The 25,209-nt window shown below is 37.9% G+C and overlaps 2 protein-coding genes across 3 annotated transcripts in view; both read right to left on the bottom strand.

The window, feature by feature from the left end:
- Positions 1–1,265: 1,265 nt before the first annotated feature.
- On the bottom strand, positions 1,266–18,905 carry syngr1a (synaptogyrin 1a). Of its 2 annotated transcripts, XM_053614566.1 has the most exons (5): positions 17,000–18,905; positions 15,156–15,273; positions 6,865–7,102; positions 5,111–5,256; positions 1,266–1,577 (listed from the first exon to the last, which is right to left on the bottom strand). In XM_053614566.1, exons 2-5 carry the CDS (start codon positions 15,249–15,251, stop codon positions 1,374–1,376), a joined length of 684 nt encoding a protein of 227 aa, XP_053470541.1. In that variant the 5' UTR covers positions 15,252–15,273; positions 17,000–18,905; the 3' UTR covers positions 1,266–1,373. The 2 variants fall into 2 exon arrangements, with proteins under 2 accessions (XP_053470541.1, XP_053470550.1); XM_053614575.1 differs by lacking the exon at positions 1,266–1,577 and adding an exon at positions 3,453–3,869 and having other exon boundaries at positions 15,156–17,321.
- Positions 18,906–21,602: 2,697 nt separating this feature from the next.
- fam171a2a (family with sequence similarity 171 member A2a) overlaps positions 21,603–25,209 on the bottom strand; it is a 55,599-nt gene continuing 51,992 nt past the window's right edge. Inside the window, exon 8 of the mRNA XM_053614589.1 lies at positions 21,603–24,731. Coding sequence (XP_053470564.1) covers positions 23,240–24,731 — 1,492 coding nt within the window. The 3' untranslated portion in view covers positions 21,603–23,239. The remainder of the gene's footprint in view (positions 24,732–25,209) is intronic.

Raw genomic sequence — 25,209 nt, forward strand, 5'->3', positions numbered from 1 at the left:
CAGTACTCAAAGACAAAGCACTGTTGAATTTGAATGTATTGATTAATTTTCCATAACAGCATATCTGACAGTAGCTCTGCTATTAACATAATTGTTTCTAAAATAAAAAGATATAGTATATAGTATAAGCATAGTTACACGTGGACTTGTATGGTGGACGCACCACATTTTCAAAAAGTGTATAAATGTGTATAAACATTTTCAAAAAGTGTATAAATGTTAATATGGTGAAGTTTTCTGTGAGGATATGTTTATTTACCATATTTGGAAGGAGTCTCCAGTCTCAGAGCTTTGTAACAGCCACTGGTAAAGCTGTTCCTTTCAGTTTTCTGATGTGCAAGGAGTTTGCATTTCACCATTTCTCAGGAACATGCAATAGAGGCTGGTGAGGGACTGATTGTATATAGCTGCTATAATGTAAATGATAACAGGAACTAACTTGTAACATTAAATGTAACTATAAACGGATCAAATGTATGTGTCATTTTTAAGAAATAAAAATGATAATCGTCAGCAAATTGCTGTGGTATAAAAGGAATGAAATACTTCAGAATGTGCAGATTTTTGGTGTTGATTCTTCAATAACAGCTTTATTGCTTAGACATCATTTGTTATTTTAGATTTCTTAGCTATATTCAGAGGTTTAGATAAAAAAAAAAAAGACATTAAGGAGTGACACTCATATTACAGGATTAACGTTGAATATTATGTACCTGATTATCAAAAGTGATCTGTGCTCCTCGTCACCATCTCTTCGATACTTTAAAGTGCTTATCACTTCTGTATGTCACATTAGGAGCGTAATGGTAAGAGAATGGAATGGATTTTTGCAGAAAGAAGAATGTAGTTGAAATTTATTTCTTTCCAAATTTGTACAGATCAGATACTTTTTCCATGTAAACACCATATAGGATGTATGTGCTTTAATCATACTCTATTATTTATGTAATAGAGTATTAAGACTAATAACAAAGGGATTTCATTTTAAGAAGGTTCCCCTTTAAGCTTCAACCTCACTAAAAAACTTTTTCTTTTTTTTTTATTTTTTTTAATTCAACCAGCTACCACCTATTTGCATTCTTTTTCTGAAGGCAAAATGGTTTTAACACAAACACACACACCTGCATTCTGAATTTTATAATTGTTTTAACCAGAACAACCTCCCATGTCCAACCCATTCATCCCCAGATTAAACCCCTTCAATGGTAAGTCACTGACTACCATACCATATACTGCTCCCTCAAACACCATAAGATAGCCAGCATCTGTTTCATTATCCCAGCAAAAATTTCCACTTTGTGCAATGTTCTTTATTCTATATTTGCCCATTATAGCTCTTATAAAAAACCTTCATGGGTTGATCGCAAGGACTCTTAGTACTCTTGGCTCTGGTAACCAGCAGATCCATCATAGTTGGGATGCATACTGCCTTGTGCCTCCAGGTCTCCTGTGTAACCCGTGTACTCCATGTCATCAGAGCGTGCTGCTGCATCCTCGTTTGGGTCAGTGTAGTTCTGCGAGAAGAGAATGGAAGCTCCAAGCTTGTACCTCTGGAACGCCAGGAAAGCCTGACCAGCCTGAAGGATGTGAGCGATCGAGCAGAGAAATTTTATGTTGAATAAAAGGGGAGGAAATAAATGGAAGGGATTACATGTTGAAAATAAGGTGATGGTGTGATTAGGGCAGGAGATACAGTAAGAATGAATACGTGACCAGTATTCATTGCATAAATGTGAAAATAAAGGTTGGGTGGAGCAGTAGTGCAGTCATGAGCAAGAGAGAGAGAGAGAGAGAGGAAAAGGAAAAAGGGGAAAGAGAAATATTAATTTGGTTAGTTACAGGTCATCAGGCATGTTAGTTTATTAAAACACTAACTAGTCACAATGAAAGAAGTGGTTGAATGAATGAGTACTGAAGGTTTGTATAACATTAACTATGCCTGATTAATGGTAACACTAGGAATAATTTGAAGCACTCAGACAAGAAATGAATTCAATTTCTTTAATCAGAGAGCTCTAGTAAAGGAACAGTTTCCTATTGACAGCTATACTAAACCCAATTGCACCCAATTGTACGTGTGTATGAACGTCAGACAGAACCCTAAAATCCTTAGATATCGGTTACTTATTTAAGGATAATCATTAAACCCTTAAGGATAATCCTTAGATATTGGTATAATGCATACACAGTGAAAAGAACTTCTTGTTGAACACTCCATGGGCAAATTTCATAATAACAATAAAAAATAATAATGAAATACAGCTCAATATCCAACAATTCGATAGATGATTTAATCAAAATCTATAAATTATGCAACATAAGTATCTATATATATAGTCTAAGCTAAAATTACCGCGATTGGAAACAAATATATTTGCAACAAGAAATAAAAAAACAAGATACCCTGGAAAACTAAAAAAAAGAGGAACGATAAAAGTTTTCTTAATTTTATCCTACAATGTTTGCACATAGTTAACCCCTTAAACTTCCAAAGGGTCCAGATTTACATCTCTTGTCAGTTACTATAATTACTGAGTATTCACAGTAGCCGTCAGTAAAAAAAAAAGCTTTAAAACCAATACCCCAATAATAAGCAGAAGGTTTGAGGGGTTAAACTGTTGCAGCAGGAGTATCCTGTGTAAATGGTGCCTTCTAGACAAGAGATGTAAACACACCGGGAAAAGACAATTTCCCTGGTACATTTATATTATCTTCACCGGCTGCTGAAACACCTTTGTTATTAAATAACCCCAATTCCACAGGTCCAGCTTGTTTTGCTCAGTGAAAGAAATCACTGAATTAGTCATTTGACATAGTACAGCTTACAGTACATTCAATGAAATTTCATCGATTAAAGACCTTACTATTTAAAGGCGCTTCATGTTTCATTTTCATTACCTGGCCCAAGCTGAAAATCAATCATTCACATTCATTCATTAAGACATCTGTGGCTACACGCCGTCTTTGCCTGAAGATTCTCAGGTCAAGAGCTACAATTAATGTTCATATAAAACATCAGAATGGGGAACAAATGTGATCTCAGTCAGCGTGGCATGGTTGTAGTTGCCAGACGGGCTGGTTTGAATATTTCAGAAACTGCTGATCTCCTGGGATTTTCATGCACAACAGTCTATAGAGTGAGCAGTGGGTGGAAACACCTTGTTGATGAAAGAGATCAGAGGAGAAGGGGACCGGACTGGTTTGAGCGGAGAGGATTTGAATTCAAATTATAATTATACTTCAAATAATTACTCTTTACAACTGTGGTGAGCAGAAAAGCATCTCAGAATGCACAACACACTGAACCGTGAGGCGGATGGGCTACGACAGCAGAAGACCACATCGGGGTCCACTTCTATCAGCAGTGGTGACAGGCTCATCGGCTGATTGGATAATTACATGAATTAACAAATGTATAGGTGTTCCTATGATATATGATTACATTTATGTGTCTCTAATTGCGACTTCAAGAATATAAACACTATCTTCCAGCCCATGATCAACACTGGTATTCTGTGCAAATGGTATTTTCTTGCACAGTATTTCATTCAACACACTCTGCATTTACCTCACTTCAGACCATTTCAGATTGTGTGTGTAAAAGTGATATATTTCCAAGATATCCCTCTTACTGTGTGAATATCATGCAACTCAGAGAAAGAGAGAAAGAGAGAGAGAGAGAGAGAGAGAGAGAGAGAGAAAGAAATGGCATCATGGTGGATGGACACCAGCACCTGTTCCCTGTGCTTGCATAAGTGTGTAGCATGTTAGACAAATGGGGGAGGAGGCTGAGGGGTGAACAGTTTGTTGTACTCCTCTTCAAACGAAACTCTCTTCATACGCTCCATAGCGAGAAACGTTAGCGCACCCTAGAGAAGGACAAAATGACCAGCGCATTGAGCATTAAGCATTGAGCATTTCATTCCATTAAATCCTAGAAAATTAACGGATTATTCGGTATTGTCCGATCTAGATGAAAATGCAGACAGAAGAATGTCAAGTGTTTTAATCAGAGTAAATCCTTTCATGCTACAAAAAAACAAGTAGAAAGATAAATAATGTGGTTAAAGACTCTGGCAAGAAAATTAGTGTTAATTGTAAAAGTTAGACATTGAAGAAAAAAAAAAAAGAGTTAGACCAAGAACATATACATAATGTATAGATAGGAAATCAGCCTGTTAAATGCTCATTCTCCTCAACACAGTGGTCAGGTACCGATAACATGATAAACAAGATGTGAATATAGGGTTAGTTACATTTTTAGATCAGCGTATATTAGAGAGCACGTACTCTAATAAAGGTTAAAATTAACATAGACATTAAAATTTTAACATGTTTAAACATTTAAATGTATGGCCATTAAAACTTAACAAGATGTCAAAGCATACAGGTGTGACACAGAGCACGTGGGAAGATGTTATTTTGTATAACAGAAGCTCTGACAATAGTGCAGACTGCGAGACAAGTCACATGTTAATGTTAATGCACTCGTTCTAATATGTTACCATTTCTGTAGTAAGAACTACCGAAGAACACTGTGAATTTTTGTTTACGTAGCATTTTCGGAAGGACTCTACAGTGTAGGTGCTTTGTAACAATCAGATATAAAGATGAAACTTTAAGTTTAGATGTAACTTTAAGGGATAATTAATTAATTAATTAACTAACTTCAAGACAGAGAGAAAAGAGCGGCTGGCGAAGGAAGGACCTTTTATAGCTGCTATAAGATAAGTGATAACAGGAACTTGCTTCACAGAAGTTCCATGACTTTTTTATGCAACTATAAATGGATAAAAAGTGTTTTTTTTTAAATGTTGCCAAATCGCTGTGGTATACGAGGACTAAAACACCTCGGGCCACATCACACAACCATGTCATTGATTATTTTCCTATAACAGCATGCACTGTCATGTTTTATTCCTTACTTATCAATCAAATGCTCAATTTGATTTAAGACAACACAAGCAAACAATAAAACATTATATTATGATTACAACTATACTATACAATGGTAGAAGTCTATTGAGCTTTAAATCATGAATCTGAGAAAAATGCTTCTTTTGCCTTGGAATAGCTTGGAATCAGAGACAGTGTAAATAGTAGTACTGACCCAGGTGAAGATGGAGAAGAAGGAAAATGTGATGGCTGCCCTTGCTGCATCTGCACCCTCGTTTAAGGGATTGTCTTCAGGATTGCTCACCTGCCACTGATTGGTCAGGAAACAGAAGCCCACAAACCACATAAAGGCCCAGACGGCTGAGGAACAAAAAAAAATGTTGGCAGAAAACACCATGATCAGATTTAACATTATAGGATTTAAATGACAAACGTGCATTACAGTTGGGTTTTATGAAATACAGGGGACGAGGCATTATGTATTATGTATTACTAACAAACACGAAATTCAATCATAGTGTGCTTGCAATTCCACAGTTAGCCAACAGAGAGCAGCAACCTCTAGATTTTTGTTTGATGTCTAATGTAACAGCTTTCCTCTTAAAGCGCTAATGTTAAACAATGTAAAGGCAGGACATTTTACATTAGTACATTACATGCACCCTGGAATGAAAATTATTTATTTATTTAGGACCTTCTGGATGTAGAAAACTAGCAAACTCCAGCTATGCACTGATTCTGGGCTTAGGAAAGGCTTGGCAGGGCTAGAAGAACATATGGCAAGATCACAGTAAGACCAAGCCTTTTCATAAACAAGCCACATCTTCTGTGTGAATTGTTCTGGAACAATAAATATATATATATTTATATTATATTATAAAAATATAAATATATACAGTACTGTGCAAATGCCTTAGGCACATGCAAAGAAATGCTGTAGCGCAAAGATGCCTTCAAAAATAATGAAAAGAATACTATAAAGAGCAGTAAACAGTAACAAATAAAACATTACTTAATAGTAGTCAATATTTGGAGTGAAAACCCTTTGCCTTTTTTTTTTTTTTTTTTTTTGCAGTTTTGTGCAGTTTTATAAGGAAATTAACTGGTCAATTTTACTGAGCATCTTGCAGAACCAGCCACAGTTGACTGTTCTTGGCTGAGACGTTGACTGTCGCACTTGCTTCTTATTTTAGCAGCAAAACCCAGCAGCCTTCATTGTGTTTTTGTCTAAAACGTCCTCTCTGATGTAATATGATGCTTTCTTTACTGACATACAAACTTTCTCTATAATATTTCATTTTGTGCTGGAAAACTAATGTTTGTGAATCTAAAATGTTTTTGTACTGACCCGATAATGTAGACGTCATAAAATAAACATCTATAGCAAAGTTTGTGCTAAATAAAATAGGGTGCCTAAGACTTTTGCACAGTACTGTACATTTATACACAAGGACAAAAATGTTGAATATTATATTAATTTAATATTATATTAATTTAATTCCCGGGTTATAGCCATTATTTTAGATAAATTTGTGTCCTATACAATTCAATACAGACCAAAGTGCTTTATAAAGGAAAATGGCAATTTAAAAAAAAAAAAAAAAAAAAAAAAAACACATAAGAAAAGAAACTGAAAATAGAGAAAATAAAAATGTAATTCTGAAAAATAATAATAAATAACCCATAAAGTAACAAAATAGGAAAATCAGGGTAGTGTGGAAGTTTTTAAAGCTTGATTTGCTGAGGCTTCAAACTAATTGTATCCATACATCTATACCTTCCAATGATATGAAACATAAAAAACAAAAACATTCTACAATGCTTTTTAAAAGCCATATAGTGTATCAAAATGAATTTCGACAGCCTGCTTCTACACAAAAGAGCACATATTCGAATGATACACTTACTATTGTATTGCTGTAAAGGAGAATGAATATTACTATAAACCTAAGATGATAGACGTCTCACCTGAGATGCTGATGTCTGCCAGAACGGCTTTCTTACGGTCTTTGACTCCACTGATTTGTGGGAAATACACGTCCAAGGCCAAGAAGGCAAGACAGGTGAGAAAGGCCAGAGAGCCCACAGCCACACCGTAGTTACAGGCATTCTGGTTACGGTTAAAGATGCAGTACTCCTCCTCTTGATCAGGTCTGTTCACATAGCCCTCGTTGGCTATACACCCGAAAATCACTATGGAAAAGATCTAGAAGGGTTTGGAAAGGAGAAACATAAAGAATGAAGTGTAAAACATGATAAGGGAGTGAGATATGGAGAAAGTGAAACACATTTAATTTTGGTATTGTTGGATATTTCTATTAGAATAAAACGACTGGAATAAAAGAAACTGTCCTCATCACTCAGAGAACAGAAGGCGGGGGCTGGGGGTGGCATGTATAGCCAACGAGCTAAGCATACAAGTGCATTCTTAAATACAGACCACACACCGAATCTCCTAAATCTCTTTATCCGATCCGAGTATTAAATCCAGATGCACTATTTAGCTACCTAACTGTGTTTCAGTCAGAGTAAGATTAGGTTGCTCTGCTGAAGTTTACAACAGAAACACACACACACACAAACAGGGGGGGGGGTTAATAAATCGCTATTTGGCACCAGGGGCTCTGCCAACCATCTCTTAAACAAGCAGCAAACTAGAATTGACAAATATCTGACCTCTTCATCTTCATTAGTTCTTAGGTCTTAAGTTTTGACAACTAAGTACTTCTTTAATGTATAATTTAAAATAATAATCTTTAACAATTTAATGGTTTAAATAATTCAATGATTATATGATTTTTTTAAAATAACCTTTAATGACCCCCCCCCCCATTTGAATCATAAGGATATGTAATGAATAAAACATGTCCTGTAATTCCTGAAAAGTTTTATTCCTTTCAGACCCCACTACAATTTTGTACATTTTAACCGTTTATAGTTATGTTTAATTTTGTGAAACAACAGTCAGTTCTGTTATCACTACCTGGAAACTGGGGACTCCTTTCAAAAATGCTCAAAAACATCTCACAAAAAAGTTTTAAATCTGGTTATGTAATACAGTTTGTAAACAGAGTTTCTATTAAAATGGTTCTAAATGATCTGGGAAAGAATGTAGAGGACTTCCTCAGCTCATAATAGGGACTGTGAAAGCTGTTATGACGTTATATCTCCAGCAACCTCACACAGCTACCCTGAGTGCATCCTTTCTGTCTTGGGCCTTAAGTAGTGAGCTGGATCACAAGGCTCCTGCGCCCCATGAGCACATGAAAGCAGGCTTTGTTTGAAGCAGCACGTGGGGTCCTGATCTTGTGATTGTCAGCAGGAGCGCCTTTCTTTCACATTCCATATTTCCGCCTAAATGTGTATGTGTATGTTTAGTGTTTCAGAAATATGGTGACTATCACAAGACTATGCTACTGAGAGATCAAATGTGTAGTTTATTTATATCCAAAAACATACAGCAATGTACATTTTCCATATCACAGACCACACCTTAGAAATCTTACAGAACTGAATGCACTGAACTTGAGAATCACTGATTTTAACCAGCATGAGAATTTGCTGTCGTCCAACCATTTGTTTTGTATTCACTTTTTTTTTTTAAACCAAATTAATGTTAGATCGCTAACATATGTGCAGAATGAATATGCATGCCAGAAGGTGTGCTGTTATAAGAAAATAATAAACAATGGGGTGATGTGATGTGACTCAATAGATAGCTGACCTACTGATACCAACCCAAAGTTGATTATTTTCCAATGACTGCACTCCTTGGAGTGTTATATTCCTATTACACCATAGAGATTTGTCAATGAATATGCATTTTTATTCATTAAAGAATGACATGTCATACATTTTATCCAGTTATAGTAACATTTCATATCGTGGAATTTCTGCAGAACAAGTTAGTTCCCGTGATCACTTATGTTATAGCAGCTACTGTATAATATAGCAGCCTCTTATTTTTTCTCTCTTAAAGTTAACTTTTTAAAAAATGCTGCTTGTCATGTTACCGAGAAACTGCAACGTCCTCTGTCCTGAACACTTTCCCGTATCAGAAAACTTGCCATTATGGCTTTACCTACACAATTTTTTAAAAAATGGTTTAATTCGATTCAATTCAGTTTCATTTGTATAGCGCTTTTAACAATGGACATTGTCTCAAAGCAGCTTTAGAGAAACATATAAACACAGGATACAGATTTTAAGTGTGTGAATTTATCCCTATTGTGCAAGCCGGTGGCGACGTTGGCGAGGAAAAACTCCCTAAGACTCTCCCTATGAGGAAAAAACCTTGAGAGGAACCAGACTCAGAAGGGAACCCATCTTCATCTGGGTAAGTACCGGTTCAGTTCCGATTTTAATCCATTTTAAAATCGGAACTGAACCATGCCGTAACTGTCAGAACACATTCTAGCCAATCAGAATTGAGAACTCAACAGCGCTGTAGTATAAACAGAAGCCCCTGTGTCATGCCTTCTGACCCAATATTAAACAGTGTGTGTGTGACATGATATCAAAAATTTCCAAAAAATACTCAGTTACATAAGAACAAAAAACACACCACCAGGTGAGAATAAAAATGAAGACTTTTTAAGGACCGTCAGACACCCTGTTAATTTACCACAGTGACGTTACAGACCACTTAAAAAAATAATATTCATCCATCTGTTTTCTATACTGCTTATCCTAAACAGGTTCACGGGATGCCTGGAGCCTATCCCAGGGGACTCAGGGGACAAGGCGGGTGACACCTTGGACGGGGTGCCAACCCATCTCAGGGCACAACTGCACACATGTTCGCACACCCTTTCGAACACGCTATGGAAAACTGGAAATGCCAATCAGAGTACAAGAGATGTCTTTGGATTGGGGGAAGAAACCGGAGTACCCAGAGGAAACCCCCAAAGCAGTCAACCTGTCCATTAACAATATTTACTCCACATAAACACATCTGATATATTGTATGTCCCCCTAAAAAACTACTCAGGTGGATTTCCATTTAATCTTTATTTAGGTGTGCTTTGGAAATTTCAGTATACTTAGCAAACGCAGCATAATGCCAAACAAAGTCATTCAACACACAACATTCTCACAATCTCCAGTGTGCGGCCATGGTGAAACCGCTTTACACATGTATACGATAAATTGTCATGGGATTGTAGTGAGACGTTTCCTTCAGCCAGTAGGTGAGCTATTTTACTCTGGGTCTTAATTTCTCTCTCTCTCGCTGCATATTCATGGCCTGTCTGCCTGCACCACCCCCTTCACCACAAATCCTTCCATTTAATCTCCCCGACCTTGTGCTCAGAGCAGAGGAGAGAGAAGGAGCAGAGAAAATTCAGTTGACAAAATACCTTGTTCAAGGAATAACAACGACAAGCACGTTATCTTCAGTATATCATATTCCGAATGCTGACTGAAGATCATTGTGCAACACGTTCTATCTGATGCTTATTTGCACAAGAGCACATTTCATAGCAAGATTCTTTCTACAGTCATTCCAGCAACAGAATGGACTCCACAATCAATATTCTGAGTCTGACTGGTTCTTTTTTAAAATCAATTCTATTATAAGGCCAGTGATACTCTCTCACACACACACACACATACAATCATGCAACCAGAAACAAATGAGATTAAAGGGGGGGGGGGCATCCTTGGCGGGGTGCCAGCCCACTGCAGGGCACAATCGCACACACATTCACACACTAAGGACAATGGAGGAGGAAACCAGAGTAGCTGGAGGAAACCCCTAAAGCACAGGGAGAACATGCAAATTCCGCACACACAGGGCAGCGGAGGGAATCAAACCCCCAATCGTGGAGGTGTGAAGCAAACGTGCTAACCACTAAGCCACCGTGCCCCCTCTAAATGATATATATATGATATAGAGTACAGTATACTGATTCTAATGCAAATTTCTCCATTGTATACACACTAAATATAGACTCATCAAAGTGTTGTTATCAGGATACTAGTCTTGGTGATACTTAGTATAGGATTGAAAGAAAAATCAATGGTATTGCCCATCCGCCTCTCACAGCTCCAGGGTCCTAAGTTCGATCTTGAGCTCAGGTTACTGTCTATTTCTTTCTAATGTTCTCCCAATGTTCATGTGGGTTTCCTCTGGGTTCTGCGGTTTCCTCCCACCCCCCAAAAACATGCTGGTAGGTGAATTAGCAACTATAAAGTCTTTGTGTTTTGATTTGGGGTTATTTGAGCCCAGATTTCTGTATGATTGGTGAAGAGTGAAAGCTGTTTTCAAGCTGGGGAGTGGCCCAGAGAACTGATCCCTGTTCCCTTTGTAAATGGTGGTCTTGGGGTTTGCTTCAACCCAATGGTAGTCTGGGGTTCGCTGCATGCCAAGGAGCATAATTGGCTCAACTTGTTATGTTACTTCCCGTTTCAACTTTCCGTAAAAGGATTATTATGTTTATTGTTATATAAAACCAGATTTTCATAGGACTGGAGCACTGTAATCAGCTTACCTTTGTGGTATGAGTGTATTCACTGAGAGTATTGCAAAAATGCCTGTCTTATGCCCAGCCTGTTTGGCTAGAAAGCTCCTTATACAAGAACAGCTCCTTGTTTGCAGGTATTCCTGCATGATGACATGCCATGCATTCAAAAAGCACTGTTTTCACCACTTGAGCATTGGTACCACAGGACAATTTTTTTTTTTTTTTTTAAATGCCTACCATTTTGCAAACCTGCAGGTATAGAGTTGCACAATCAATCCATGGTTCAGAAGGATTTTTCCATGTGAATGCAAATCTGAAAACGAGCCCATAATTGGACCAGGTAGCAGACTTAGTGTAAGTATTTCACCCAAGTTTGAAAACGCCCTAAATTGCTCCTTGGTGTGAATGAGTGTGTGAATTTGTGCGCACGGTGCCCGGCAAGGTTCATGGATTTTGATCGTGATCCTCCATAATAAAATCTCATAATTAATTCATGTTAGTGATTAAAAGTTAAAGAGGACTTAATTTCAGCCATCTTTATTAGTAGTACTGCAAAAGCTAGCATTGTGATAGTCAAATGTATTGTGCAAGCCTCATCAGTATAATGATGCATTAAGACATCACAACGCAGAATGAAATTGTAAGGATGTAGCTGTGTGGAATACAGAAATAGATCGGCTAGAATCTCAAAACATATGCAGTAGACACTTATATAGCACATAATAACTATTTTTTAAAAAAATGCATAATTTATCATGCAAATTCTCCATATGCACACAGTCATCTCGGATGGTTGTCATGCCAACACAGCAGCTCTTACTCAGACTCAGACACTTGCAAAAAGCATGCCTGGCTTTACTTCACGTTTAGCTAGATCAGAGGTTATTAAATCTGAGATGTATTCAGGATTTGGCCGTGACTAACTCCCCAGCATCAAGCAAAAAAAAAAAAAGACTAAAATATCCGACAGATATTTCTACTAATATGCTAAAGAAACTGCATAAACTTTAACAGTGTATTAAAATAATAGCTTGACTATGAAAACAATAACTGGCATGAGCGATCTCTTCACCTAACAGTCCCTGCTCAAAGACAGAAAGGTTTTGACCTTCAGCTATTTATTTTTTACTTTGAATGGACGTGAGAGCAGATGGTGTCGTTGGGAACGTGGAAAAAGTGTCATGCAACACACTGAACTCGCTAGGAATATTCCACCATTTTTCCAACAAACAATCATACCTTCTACATATTTCAGTGTTTTATGAAATGGATGATCCTAACTAAGGTTTCCCTTTGGCATATATGGCCTTGTATATTCACAAACAAATAGGAAATCCTCAGGACACTCTGTGAGTTATAAATGCATATTGTTTAATATTCATTGAATTTTTTTAGCCAATAGGAAGACGGACAGAATTCCATTCAATGATTATGAAATGATAATACATTTCTGTACAAAAGCCCAGTGTAACATATGGTAGATAGTTTATATAATTCAAGAGCTACAGCAGTTACCACATTTGGTTTCAAGCTTCTTCATCTTCAGTATTTGGTTGTACCTTCTCATCATCAGTATTGGGTAAGTTACTCAAAAAAAGTAATCCACTACAGATTACTAATTACTACTTTAAAATTGTAATCTGATTACCTTACTGATGAAAAGTAATCAGATTACTAATTACTTTACTTTCACATTACTTTCAAAACCTATCAAACCTACTACAAAGTGAAACTCATAGTAGTTTTAGTGCACGTCAATGTATGACATGATCAGAAAAAGTTGGATTTATAATAAAACTTGCCTCGGGTGTTGTCACTGTTTGTAGGACTACCAGACCGATAAAATATAAAACTTTTCTAACTAGGCTAGTTTGTTGTCGCTAACCAAGGGGAGGCACAGCTAAGCTATCATTGTATGGGTTTAGCTGCTACAGTGCCATGCAAAGTACATTATATTTTCTTATGCTCTGCTCATATCATGTTTACATAAACTGGAACTCATATAGACATTTACACAACTTGTTTTCCTGCTCAGCATGAGAGAATGTTACTGTTTCAGTTTCAACCCATCTACTGTTTTTAAAAAAAATCTACGTGTATCCATTTTTTCTCACACTGACTGTGTATGCTAGCGTTTGGCAGAATTGAAAGTTGTCAGCCAATAAGACACGAGTGTTTCCACATATTTTCCTGTAAACCCTGTCTGATTGGTTTTGCCTCCGTTCACTGAAGATATAAAATTACAGCACCGCCGTCTTCTTTTACTGATGTTCAGTTAGGTAGTGACAAACCGCTCCAAGTGAAGAATTATTCAGGGCTAAAGTAAAAATCTTCAGAGCAAAATATAATTTATATAAAAATGCATTTTACTTAATATTGTTTTCTTAAAAATAGATTTGTAACGCACGTAACGTAATTTTATTGATGTGAGTAACTGTAATCAAAATGCATACATTTAGAATGTACATTACTGTTACATTACTGCGTTATCAGAAAAAGTTATTAGATTACAGTTACACCCAACTCTGCTTATCATAATCTGTAGGGGAAACTCAACCTGACCGGAATAAAAAAAAATTATATATATATATATATATATATATATATATATATATATATATATATATATATATATATACACACACACATCGAATGTTATGCAATAGAGCAAAAAGTAAATGAAGTAATGATGAGTGATGATAGTCAGGACAGTTGTAGACTAGGAACCTCTAAAGCCACCTGTCTTCCCCTCCCCCAGTCAGCTCTGTCTCTCTCTCTCACTCTCTCTCTCTCTCATCCATCTGTAATCTCTCTCTCCCACCCTCTCACCATGTGTTCAAATACCAGATGCAACATTCAGCAGATTGTGCCTCTCCCTTTCTTTCTAACACACACATACAAACACACACACACACACACACACACACCAGAAACAGCAAGAGATTAGCCTAAATCCAAAGTTGGTAGATCATAAATAACAATTTATGATCATTAAAGGAAGGTTATGATGGTGTGTTCTGTTTCATTTAAGGAATAAAATATGACAATGTGTGCTGTTATAGGAAAATAATCAACTACGAGATGTTGTGATGTGGCCCAGCACAAAGTATAGCTATTGTTACTACCCTAAAGTTGATTATTTTCCCACAAAGAAGTTATTGTTGGCAAAATATCCAAAAGTTAGTTATTGCTATCCCTTATGTTATAGCAGTTATAAACAATCGTTCCCTCACCAGCCTCTTGTTCTCTGTCTGTCTCTCTCTCCCTCTCTCTCTCATAGCTAATAATAAGAAAAAAATTCAGACTGGTTTGAACTGACAGGAAGTGCAAGTGAAATAAGTACTCTTTACAACCGTGGTGAGCAGAAAAGCATCTCAAAACACACAAAACGTCGAATCTTGAGGTAGATGGGCTACAAGAGCAGAACCCACACTGGGTTCCACTCCTGTTCACCATGAACAGACTCACTCAATCTGGACTGTTGAAGATGGGAAAAACTGTCCAGTTTTGGTTTGCCTGTGCTTTTATGGTTACACATTAAATAAAAATTCAAAACAGGCCATTTTGACAGAATGGAAGACAGGGATTTGAAAAACAAACAAACAGTGTTATTCATGCAAAGAATAAAACACTCAGGGTTGTGCTGTTATAAGAAAATAAACAATGACGGGCCACCCCCTCTTATATCACAGCATTTAGTCTACAAATAATGTGTTTTTTTTTTTTAAAGAACAGCAGGTGGTACTTTTTTTTTTATCAGTTTATAATTGCATTGAACAAGGGACCCTTACTCACCCAGGACACGAAGCGTAGGATAGGCTGAGGCTGCTGGATAAACGCTCCCGGATCGAAGGCTCCTCCGGCCTTTCCTGCCCCGTATGCCTGCTCCATCCTCCTGCAGTCTGGGGTCACACTGCTTCCCACAGGTTATTATACAGGTTACACTAACAGCTCAAACTCCAGAGGTTATTATACAGGTTACACTAACAGCTCAAACTCCAGAGGTTATTATACAGGTTACACTAACAGCTCAAACTCCACAGGTTATTATACAGGTTCCACTAACAGCTCAAACTCCACAGGTTATTATACAGGTTACACTAAGAGCTCAAACTCCACAGGTTATTATACAGGTTACACTAACAGCTCAAACTCCACAGGTTATTATACAGGTAACACTAACAGCTCAAACTCCACAGGTTATTATACAGGTAACACTAACAGCTCAAACTCCACAGATTATTATACAGGTTACACTAACAGCTCAAACTCCACAGGTTATTATACAGGTAATACTAACAGCTCAAACTCCACAGGTTATTCTACAGGTTACACTAACAGCTCAAACTCCACAGGTTACTATACAGGTTACACTAATAGCTCAAACTCCACAGGTTACTATACAGATTACACCAACAGCTCAAATGCCACAGGTTACTATACAGGTTACACCAACAGCTCAAACTCCACAGGTTATTATACAGGTAACACCAACAGCTCAAACTCCACAGGTTATTATACAGGTTACACCAACAGCTCAAACTCCACAGGTTACTATACAGGTTACACCAACAGCTCAAACTCCACAGGTTATTATACAGGTAACACCAACAGCTCAAACTCCACAGGTTATTATACAGATTACACCAACAGCTCAAATTCCACAGGTTATTATACAGGTAACACCAACAGCTCAAACTCCACAGGTTATTATACAGGTAACACCAACAGCTCAAACTCCACAGGTTACTATACAGGTTACACCAACAGCTCAAACTCCACAGGTTATTATACAGGTTACACCAACAGCTCAAACTCCACAGGTTACTATACAGATTACACCAACAGCTCAAACTCCACAGGTTATTATACAGGTAACACCAACAGCTCAAACTCCACAGGTTACTATACAGGTTACACCAACAGCTCAAACTCCACAGGTTACTGTACAGGTTACACCAACAGCTCAAACTCCACAGGTTATTATACAGGTTACACCAACAGCTCAAACTCCACAGGTTATTGTACAGGTTACACTAACAGCTCAAACTCCACAGGTTATTATACAGGTTACACTAACAGCTCAAACTCCACAGGCTATTGTACAGGTTACACTAACAGCTCAAACTCCACAGGTTATTGTACAGGTAACACTAACAGCTCAAACTCCACAGGTTATTATACAGATTACACTAACAGCTCAAACTCCACAGGTTACTGTACGGGTTACACTAACAGCTCAAACTCCACAGGTTACTGTACGGGTTACACCAACAGCTCAAACTCCACAGGTTACTGTACGGGTTACACCAACAGCTCAAACTCCACAGGTTATTGTACGGGTTACACCAACAGCTCAAACTCCACAGGTTATTATACAGGTTACACCAACAGCTCAAACTCCACAGGTTATTATACAGGTTACACCAACAGCTCAAACTCCACAGGTTATTATACGGGTTACACCAACAGCTCAGACTCCACAGGTTATTATACAGGTTACACCGACAGCTCAAACTCCACAGGTTATTATACAGGTAACACTAACAGCTCAAACTCCACAGGTTATTATACAGGTAACACTAACAGCTCAAACTCCACAGGTTATTGTACAGGTTACACTAACAATTCAAACAGACCGATGTGTGGTAAGAAACTGACTCTCAGGTCGAATCCTCCTTTACTCCTTTTATCAACGCTCCTGTCCTAGAGCTGTGTTCCTAGAGTGTCCCGCTAGCCTGAAGTCAGTCTCAGTCTCTCTCTCTCTCTCTCTCTCTCTCTCTCTCCCTCCATGGGCGGGACGAACAGCACTAGAGCGCTTCCGCGTGACTGCTGGCGCGTGCGAAACTCGTGCGTTTTCTCCTCAGTAAAAGGATATAAACTCATCCACCTTTGGCAAAACGAATAATTTTCGGTATAAAACAAGTGTCATTTAGTGCAAAATATCGTTTTAGCCTCACATTCATTCAACATGGATGAGCTAACTCAATCCGATTATACTAATTTGCGAGGAAAATTTTGCGCCATCTGGCGGGACGTACACACACACACACACACACACACACACACACACAAATACATTCGTTAAATGTTAAATGGTCTGCACTTAAATAGCGCTTTTTCAATCTAAGCGGCTCTACAAAGCACTTTGCACTGTTTCTCATTCACCCAGTCACACACACACACACACACACACACACACACACGCACGCGCGCACACACCCCAATGGTAGCTAAAAATATTAATATAAATATCCGTTAAAAATATTAATAAAGAAAACATCAGTAGTGATACAGCAAAGCTGTGAAAGAAATATCCGGTGTCATAACTGACTTGCTATATGTTTGTAACATTATAACGTTGTACACTATGCATATTATGTGTTTTTCCATTGGCAGGGGTGGAAAATAATGAGAAATTTAACTGTTGTTTCTAAACTACTTTTTACTTACATATTAATTTAGACCTTCAAAGTACTCGGTACATAGCTCCAGCTCTTCTTCTGTCATCCAGCCAATGACTGTCTTCTAGCCTGAATGTTCAATCCGACTTTTAGCATCCAATCAAGTTCATCAATGTACAAAAAAAAAAAAAAAAAAAAGCTGCCAAGAATCATATCTGTTGTGTGAAGAATCATACCAGTCTGCTGTGACCTTCTCATGTAAACAGTGTCATTAAGGCTATCAGTGTGCGTTTGAAGATGGATAAGTCACAAGCCTGCATTGTGGACCTTGAGGATTAGCACCTCTGGCCCTACATCAGTAAAATATTGCAGTATGCTGGAGTACGCAAAGACCCTTAAAAATTAGGCGTCTCGTTTTCCTCCCTAGGTAGCATGAACTCTATCTTATCTGAAGTATTGAAATAACTTTTGCTGATTTGCTAATATTAACTGGCTATATTTAACTGAGCTAGGCTAGTTTCCCTGCTAATGCTAGGTTAGACTAGTGTCAATTCCAATAACTACCATAACTGGCTGGATGGAAAGTCAAATTCTAGCTAATGGTAAATATTTGTAATTTACACTATATTTTACTTCAGATTAATTAGTTAGAAAACTATATAGAGTTACTCATGCATATGACCAGCAAACTTACAGAGATCGAATGATTTTCAGGCAAAATGGTATAGTTGCTTCAAACAGTTTTAGAAGTAAATAAAGCTGCAAACAGCAATACTGGCATCAAGCCAATTATCTGCACCATGAGCAGCAAAAAACGCTTTGTGATATGTTTTTGGTTCGAGTCCGATGAACAGTGTATTAGGAGTTAGAAAAAGTAAACTTTGAATCATAAAAAAAAAAAAACATTTATTTTAAAAATAACTAAAAATAGTTACTTCTTAGAATTTTTGTCCAGTATGTGGTGCTGTTCTGAAACTGCTCAGGTAGCATCTGGTCATGATGGTTATCATGAAGGAAAGCGTTCAAGAGTTATAAGAAAGAAAAAAAACAACAACAGTTTTTGCAATCTCCTGACCAGTAGGTGGCAGTGTACCGAAACGCTGCCGTTAACCTCCGGGCCTAATGTTGATGACATCTACCAAGTTTCATCACAATCCCTCAAAGCATTGGCGAGATACAGCCTCAAGTTCAATTGTGCATGTTCTTCAAATTCATTGTAGCAACATTCAAAAACGGTATGGTTTATCAAAATTCTGTAAATAACTTTTTGTCGTGGCTGCCTCTAGATGATGCAGGCCAATTTTCATGTAAATCGGACAAACGGTCTAGGACGAGTTCAAAAAAGTAGGTTTTTCAGAAAATTTGCTAAATGGAATCGTCTTGAGCCAAGGAATCAAAGGAAATTTCAGGGAGAATTTAGTTTCTAGGACTCACGGTTCAAAAGTTATTAACATAAATGTGAGTGCAATTTTGGACAGTTGGTGGCGCTAGAGGGCTTGAGTTAGAGATTCCAAATTTGCTGTATTAACCCATCAGACTGTCCTCTATTTGTGTGCCACATAAGAAGAACTTATGAAAACAATAGGGGTCTTTGCCCCTTCGGGGCATGACCCCTAATAAAATATACTTTGTTGATTTCACCATTTACTGTTTGAGTAAATTGAGTTGAGTACATTTTTAGCTGGATGATTTTGACACATTATGTCTACTTTCACTGAAGTATAATTCCTAAGTACTAGAAACAATAAAGCACAGTTGTCCATTATCTGTCTGCCTGCCCATATTATATTGGAGAATATTATATCCCTGCTCAAAAAAACACTATAGAAAAACACATAGAATTTGTAAAAATGTTTTTTGTTATAATGGGAATTGTATTTGTTTTCAAGGAAACTGTAATGGTCCCTGTGGGCCTCTACTGGTAATTTGTTGCCTTCTATTGGTGGCATGTTATGTCTAGTGGATACTATTAAGGGCCAATAATAGTAATGGTTTAAATGGTTACTTGATGGTCTGTAATGGTATTTGTAGTGGAAAGCATTAGAATTTCTGCGATGGTTTCTATTCTTGTTGTTTTTGTAGGGATAAATATTATAACCTTTCTCCATAAGTGCAAAAAACCCCAAAAGGTCAAAATGTGTTTAGCGTTGTGTTACGGAATCTGGTTTATTTGAGCAGTTATTGATCAGAAAATAGTCCAGAAATATAAAATAAAATATCTTCAGGCTGGTTTATTAGACACAGGATATGCCTTGCTGAAGCAAAAAGAATAACAGTGCAGAAGTGGAAAACTGGCCCTGTATGTCAGATTGTCATTTTGAACAACACATAATTATGTGAACTCAGCAAGACTGGGGCTAAGTCTAACACAGAAAGGCACTTTATAGGCAACAACAGAGACTGAGTGTGACAGGAAAGCTAACAGGATGTTAGTACATCAATTGTACTTCATTTAGTATGAACTTTGGCATGCTATGGGTAGTGTTTACTAATTTATATTCTAAAAAGAGTGATATTTAAAAACAAACAAAAAATTCAAAATGGTTTCTCATAATGACTTCAATTATTTGAAACACTTAAGAGATTAGTACATCTTGCAAGTAAGATAATGTCATGATCAGGAAACAGACAAAATAACACGATGCCAAAGTAAAACCGTAAGTTTACTATAGTGCTTTTAAACAAGTGGTTCACAAAGTTTAGTAAGCACGCTTGACTAAGCAATACTTAAACATGTTAAAAAAAATACCTGATAAACTTCCTCTAGTGTAAATTCATTCATGCATCACCATTCCAAATTGCAAAACTGGGAGAACACTTCTTGAAAAGTGAAGAAACTTAGTTGTGCATTACAAGTGTCTTCTGATGCCAAGTGCAAGAATCACAGCCAGGTACAAGCTGGTCTGTAATTGATTTAGACCAACTTCAGTCTATGCCAGGAAGGTCATTTTGAGGGGGGAAAAAGAGAAGTTGATGATTAAAATGATTTAGTGCAGCTTTATCCTGCTATATCAAAGCCATCAATAAATGTCACATCCTCTGGGAAAATGAGCTGGTATATATTTTTGCATTGATACATGACATACAGTTGGAATCGCATGGTATTAATATATATATATATATATATATATATATATATATATATATATATATATATATATATGTGTGTGTGTGTATATATATATATATATACACACACACACACACACATATATATATATATATAGAAACATAGAAAACATATCAAATGTTAAAACTGTGGAAATGTACAATTTTTAAGAAAAAATGAGGTAATTTTTTATTTGAAAGCCGGAACACATCTAAAAAAAAAAGTTGAGACGGGGCAACAAACGGCTGGAAAAGTAAGTGTTACTAAAAAGGAACAGGTTTAAGAACATTTTGCAACTAATTAGGTTAATTGGCAACAGGTCAGTAACATGATTGGGTATAAAAAGAGTATCTTAGAGAGGCAGAGTCTCTCTAAGTCACTCTAATCATGTTACTGACCTGTTGCCAATTAACTTCAAGCTGTCTCTTTTTAGTAACACTTAATTTTCCAGCCTTTTGTTGCCCCATCTTTTTGAGACATGTTGCGGCCATCAAATTCAAAACTACCTTATTTTTCTTTTTCTTAAAATGGTACATGTACCCAGTTTAGTTATTTAATATGCTTTCTATTGTGCATAACATGAGTTCATGAGATATGCAAATCATTACATTCTGTTTTTATTTACATTTTACACAACTTTTTGGAATTTTGGCTGTGTATATATATATATATATATATATATATATATATATATATATATATACACACACACACACACACACACATAAATATAAATGTGTGTGTAAAAAAGTGTGTATAAATACCATGCCACACCAGCTGTATATCATCCATGGTTATTGCTTCTGCACAAGTTAAATTAAACCATTAATCTTAGTATTATTATGGAGGATGTGAAAATATTACAAATTTGGACTTTATACTATGGCCTGTCATAGCATACAGCTCTTGGACAGTACAAAAGCAGATTTGATATGAGACAACAAAAGTAAAATTCTGCCGAATTAAACTCTTAGACAACGAGGTTCCACCTAGCATGCTGAAGTATTTCTTGGTTTGTCCCTCTGGGAAACACAAACACTACATGTCCACATTTTATGGTTGCATGCTGCTGCATGGCTTCTCTCTGTTTGTCCCTGGCATTGCTCTGGCATTTACTTGGAATTGATTATTGCAAATGAAATGTCTTCCCCTGGTTGGCCAAATACAACATGGTGGCCACAACTATTTGCATGCAGTTCAGCTTCATTGAACTTTTGCTGCAGTACACCAAACCATTTTTTGCTGCACAGTGCAAATGCAGCAGTACTATCGGAAAAAATGAATTGCATGCAGCAAAAATAATTGGCAAGGCAAGTGGACACATACTATTAAAATATCAATGTATAGTTCTGCAACAAAGGGGCTGCCTTTCCCCAAGTAGATCCCTTTAGCTAGAATTGTTAATCATCCAAAGTACTGAGAAACCTTTTCCTCTATGAGGCTAAGGGTATCGCCTATGGATTCAGTTGGATGTCAGAGAATAACACAGTAAAGTCAGTAAAGTTGAAAAAAAAAAAAAATTAAAGCCTTCCAGAAATGTAAAATTGATTACACAAAACAGGTTGCAAATGCAGGTTCTAAAAGGGCAAATTCAGGGGCATTAAATGGAAAGTCATATTTAGAGTAAACAAATTAACCCAGCAATATTTCACTCCTTTTTGTGAAGGTTTGATACAGACACACACACACATATTTCTATTTTATTACCAATCATATAAAAACCAAACCTTCCTGAAAGCCTGAAAAGATTGAAAGAAAGAAAAAAAAGAAGAAGCAACTGCCAGACCTTCCACAATTCAGTCCATATGTCTTTTCATCATTTAATCATTTTTGGGCTTTCATACTCTTTAGAGAAATTCTTTAAGTGTCCATTTAAAAATGGCTCATAGTCATTCCCAGTAGAGTGAACAAGTTAGTGGTAGAAGAAGAAACATTGTCCTCAGGGTAGTGACATTGAAAGTTAACCACAGCAAATTATTTCAAGAAATAAACTAGGCTTAAAAATGTGATAGTCTGGTTTAGTGGTGTTCACATCCTAGAAAATACTCTACCTGCAGGACATTCATGAGAATATGAGCCTTAAGTACTAGCTGACAAATAGAGGCAAGTCACTGTTAAAATCATATTGTCTGTACTGGTGGTGATCCACCTCTGACTACTTCTGTAAACTGGTACACAAGAAAGCAACAGCGCATCCATGTTTTTTGTCCATGGAGGAGTCAAGAGACTCGCAATGAGAGGCAAATGTGTAGACAAGGTACCATGATGATCCTTGACTGCAATATAATGCTGCCCTACTTAATGTAGAAGCGCCGGACAAGGAAACCGGCAGAGTCCATGACAGAACTAATCTGTGCTTGTGGGGACTACTTGACATTGAACACCATGAGTGGTCTCTCCTCACGCTTCTGCCATGGGCTCTTCTTATTCTCGCCTTCATCGTCCTTGTCATCTCCATCATTGTCATCATCGTCTGGGCTGGTCTCTAGATCTCTGCGGTCTTCTCTGATACTGCTGTGGGCACTGTAGTCTCGACTGCATCCTTTACGAGGAAATGTTCCACCCCGGGACTCTGGAGTGTCATCAAGTAGTGGTGCCATGGAGCCATCCTCTGGTGAGTAGGTGGCTGTGTGGCTCTCACTGCTGGTGCTAGGTTTGGTGGTGTCAATGACTGGGAGCTTAGAGTAGATCTTGCCATGGGTTTTTCGTTCACCAACTTCCTTTGCCTTTCTTTCCACTTTGCTTTTTCTCTGAGAAGACCTTCCTGAATTCCCAGGGTATGTCTCTGCATGGTGATCCTGGGGTGCCCGTACAGGCTCGTTGCCCAGCTCGATGTAGGAGTGCCGAACAAGTGAATTGGCACGGCCATCCAGGGACACAAACCAGGCTAGAGGATGAGGTTTTACACCAAGTTCCAGTAGTTTCTTCTCTGTGAGAGCCTTCAGCTCTCCATTCATCTGTGTCATGGTGGATTCGTTGAACAGCACAGGGATGTGGACTGGGCCGGAGGAGGCCTCTGAACTCCAGTTCTGATCCTCTGACTCCTCTCCTTGCTGGCTGGCTTTTTCTGTCTCATTCTGCAGCTTGGCATCCTGCTGCTGCTGTTGACTTTGTTGCCGAGGTAATGTCATGCTCACCTGAATAGTCTCCATATCATGCTGCAGCTGCTGCTGCCTGTCCACAGCCTGTTCCATGGATGACAGATCTGTGGAGAGGCGCATGTAATGTGCTGGGATGACTAAGGTGGGAACAACACTGTGGTACATGCTGTCCTTCATTTGCTCCATGGAATGGCAGAAGATGAGCTGGCCTGGCTGTGCATTCATAGAGACAGGTCTGTTCAAGTTATCAACAGCCTGAGAGGCCGAGTACTCTGGGGGCTTGCTGTCCCGTCTTTGCTCCTGGTAGTGACCGGCAAATGGAAGCAACCGTGGGGGAGAAGGAGGATCAGATGTATAACCTTGATTGTCCTTGGCATTATGGGGATGACAATGGTTCCTACGGTCATCAGAATCATCTGTTAAACTATAACTCCCGCCATGGTCATCTCGTAGAAGGTCTAAGTTATTGGTGTTGGTGGAACAGGTAACATGTAGTGGGAAGCTCTCGCCTTGCTTGCTGTTCCCCTTGGAATGGTGCTGCTTGCACCTGAAAAAGCCTTCCCGTGAACTGTGCAAGTCCCTCGTAGAGGACAGGTCTGATTTCACACCATCTCCAGTGGAGGAAGCTGTCTCCAAACATCCACCACTGATGAGGTTAAGGTGAGAAGTGGATGTACCCTGGTCCCTTTTGGAGCTCTCCAGAGTAGACGCGATATACATTTTACGGCGATGCTGCCTGGGTTTCAGGCATCTCCTCCTGAAAAAGAATGTGAACATGAGATAAAATACTACTGAGTTTGGATTGGCACAGTGTACACCTGACTATCACACCTACATGTTCTTGTTGAACATTCCACTCCAAAATCATGTCTATTAATAAGGAGTTGGTGTTTCAATAGCCTCCACCCCCCATTTGATGTCACAACCACCTCCACTCTTCTGGGAAGCAACATTGCTGTGGGGATTTTGTTCATTCAACCATAAGAACATTAGTTAGGATGGGTATTGATGTCAGGCAAGAAGGCCTGATCAATAATCAGTGGTCTAATTCATACCAAAAGTGTTTCAGTATACAGATATTTTCTAGTCAATTGTGTGCTCCCACCCTTGTGGCAACAGATTGGGAAAGGCCCAAATATAGGTGTGATGGTCAGTTGGCTGCATACTTTTGTCCATATAGCATATATAAAAAAGAAAGTATAACCCTAAGTGGCCTTGAACTAGTAGTACTGCAT

The sequence above is a fragment of the Ictalurus furcatus genome, chromosome 2, assembly GCF_023375685.1.
Source record: "Ictalurus furcatus strain D&B chromosome 2, Billie_1.0, whole genome shotgun sequence".
NCBI classification, from domain to species: domain Eukaryota; kingdom Metazoa; phylum Chordata; class Actinopteri; order Siluriformes; family Ictaluridae; genus Ictalurus; species Ictalurus furcatus.

What these genes read in the sequence shown, in the direction of transcription:
- syngr1a (XM_053614566.1), bottom strand. Translation starts at nt 15,251, where the DNA reads ATGGAGCAGGCATACGGGGCAGGAAAGGCCGGAGGAGCCTTCGATCCG. An exon ending in TCCTACGCTTCGTGTCCTGG is followed by an intron (nt 7,103 to 15,155) that starts GTGAGTAAGGGT and finishes AAACCCTTCTAG; the next exon opens with ATCTTTTCCATAGTGATTTT. An exon ending in TCTTCTCCATCTTCACCTGG is followed by an intron (nt 1,578 to 5,110) that starts GTCAGTACTACT and finishes CACATCCTTCAG; the next exon opens with GCTGGTCAGGCTTTCCTGGC.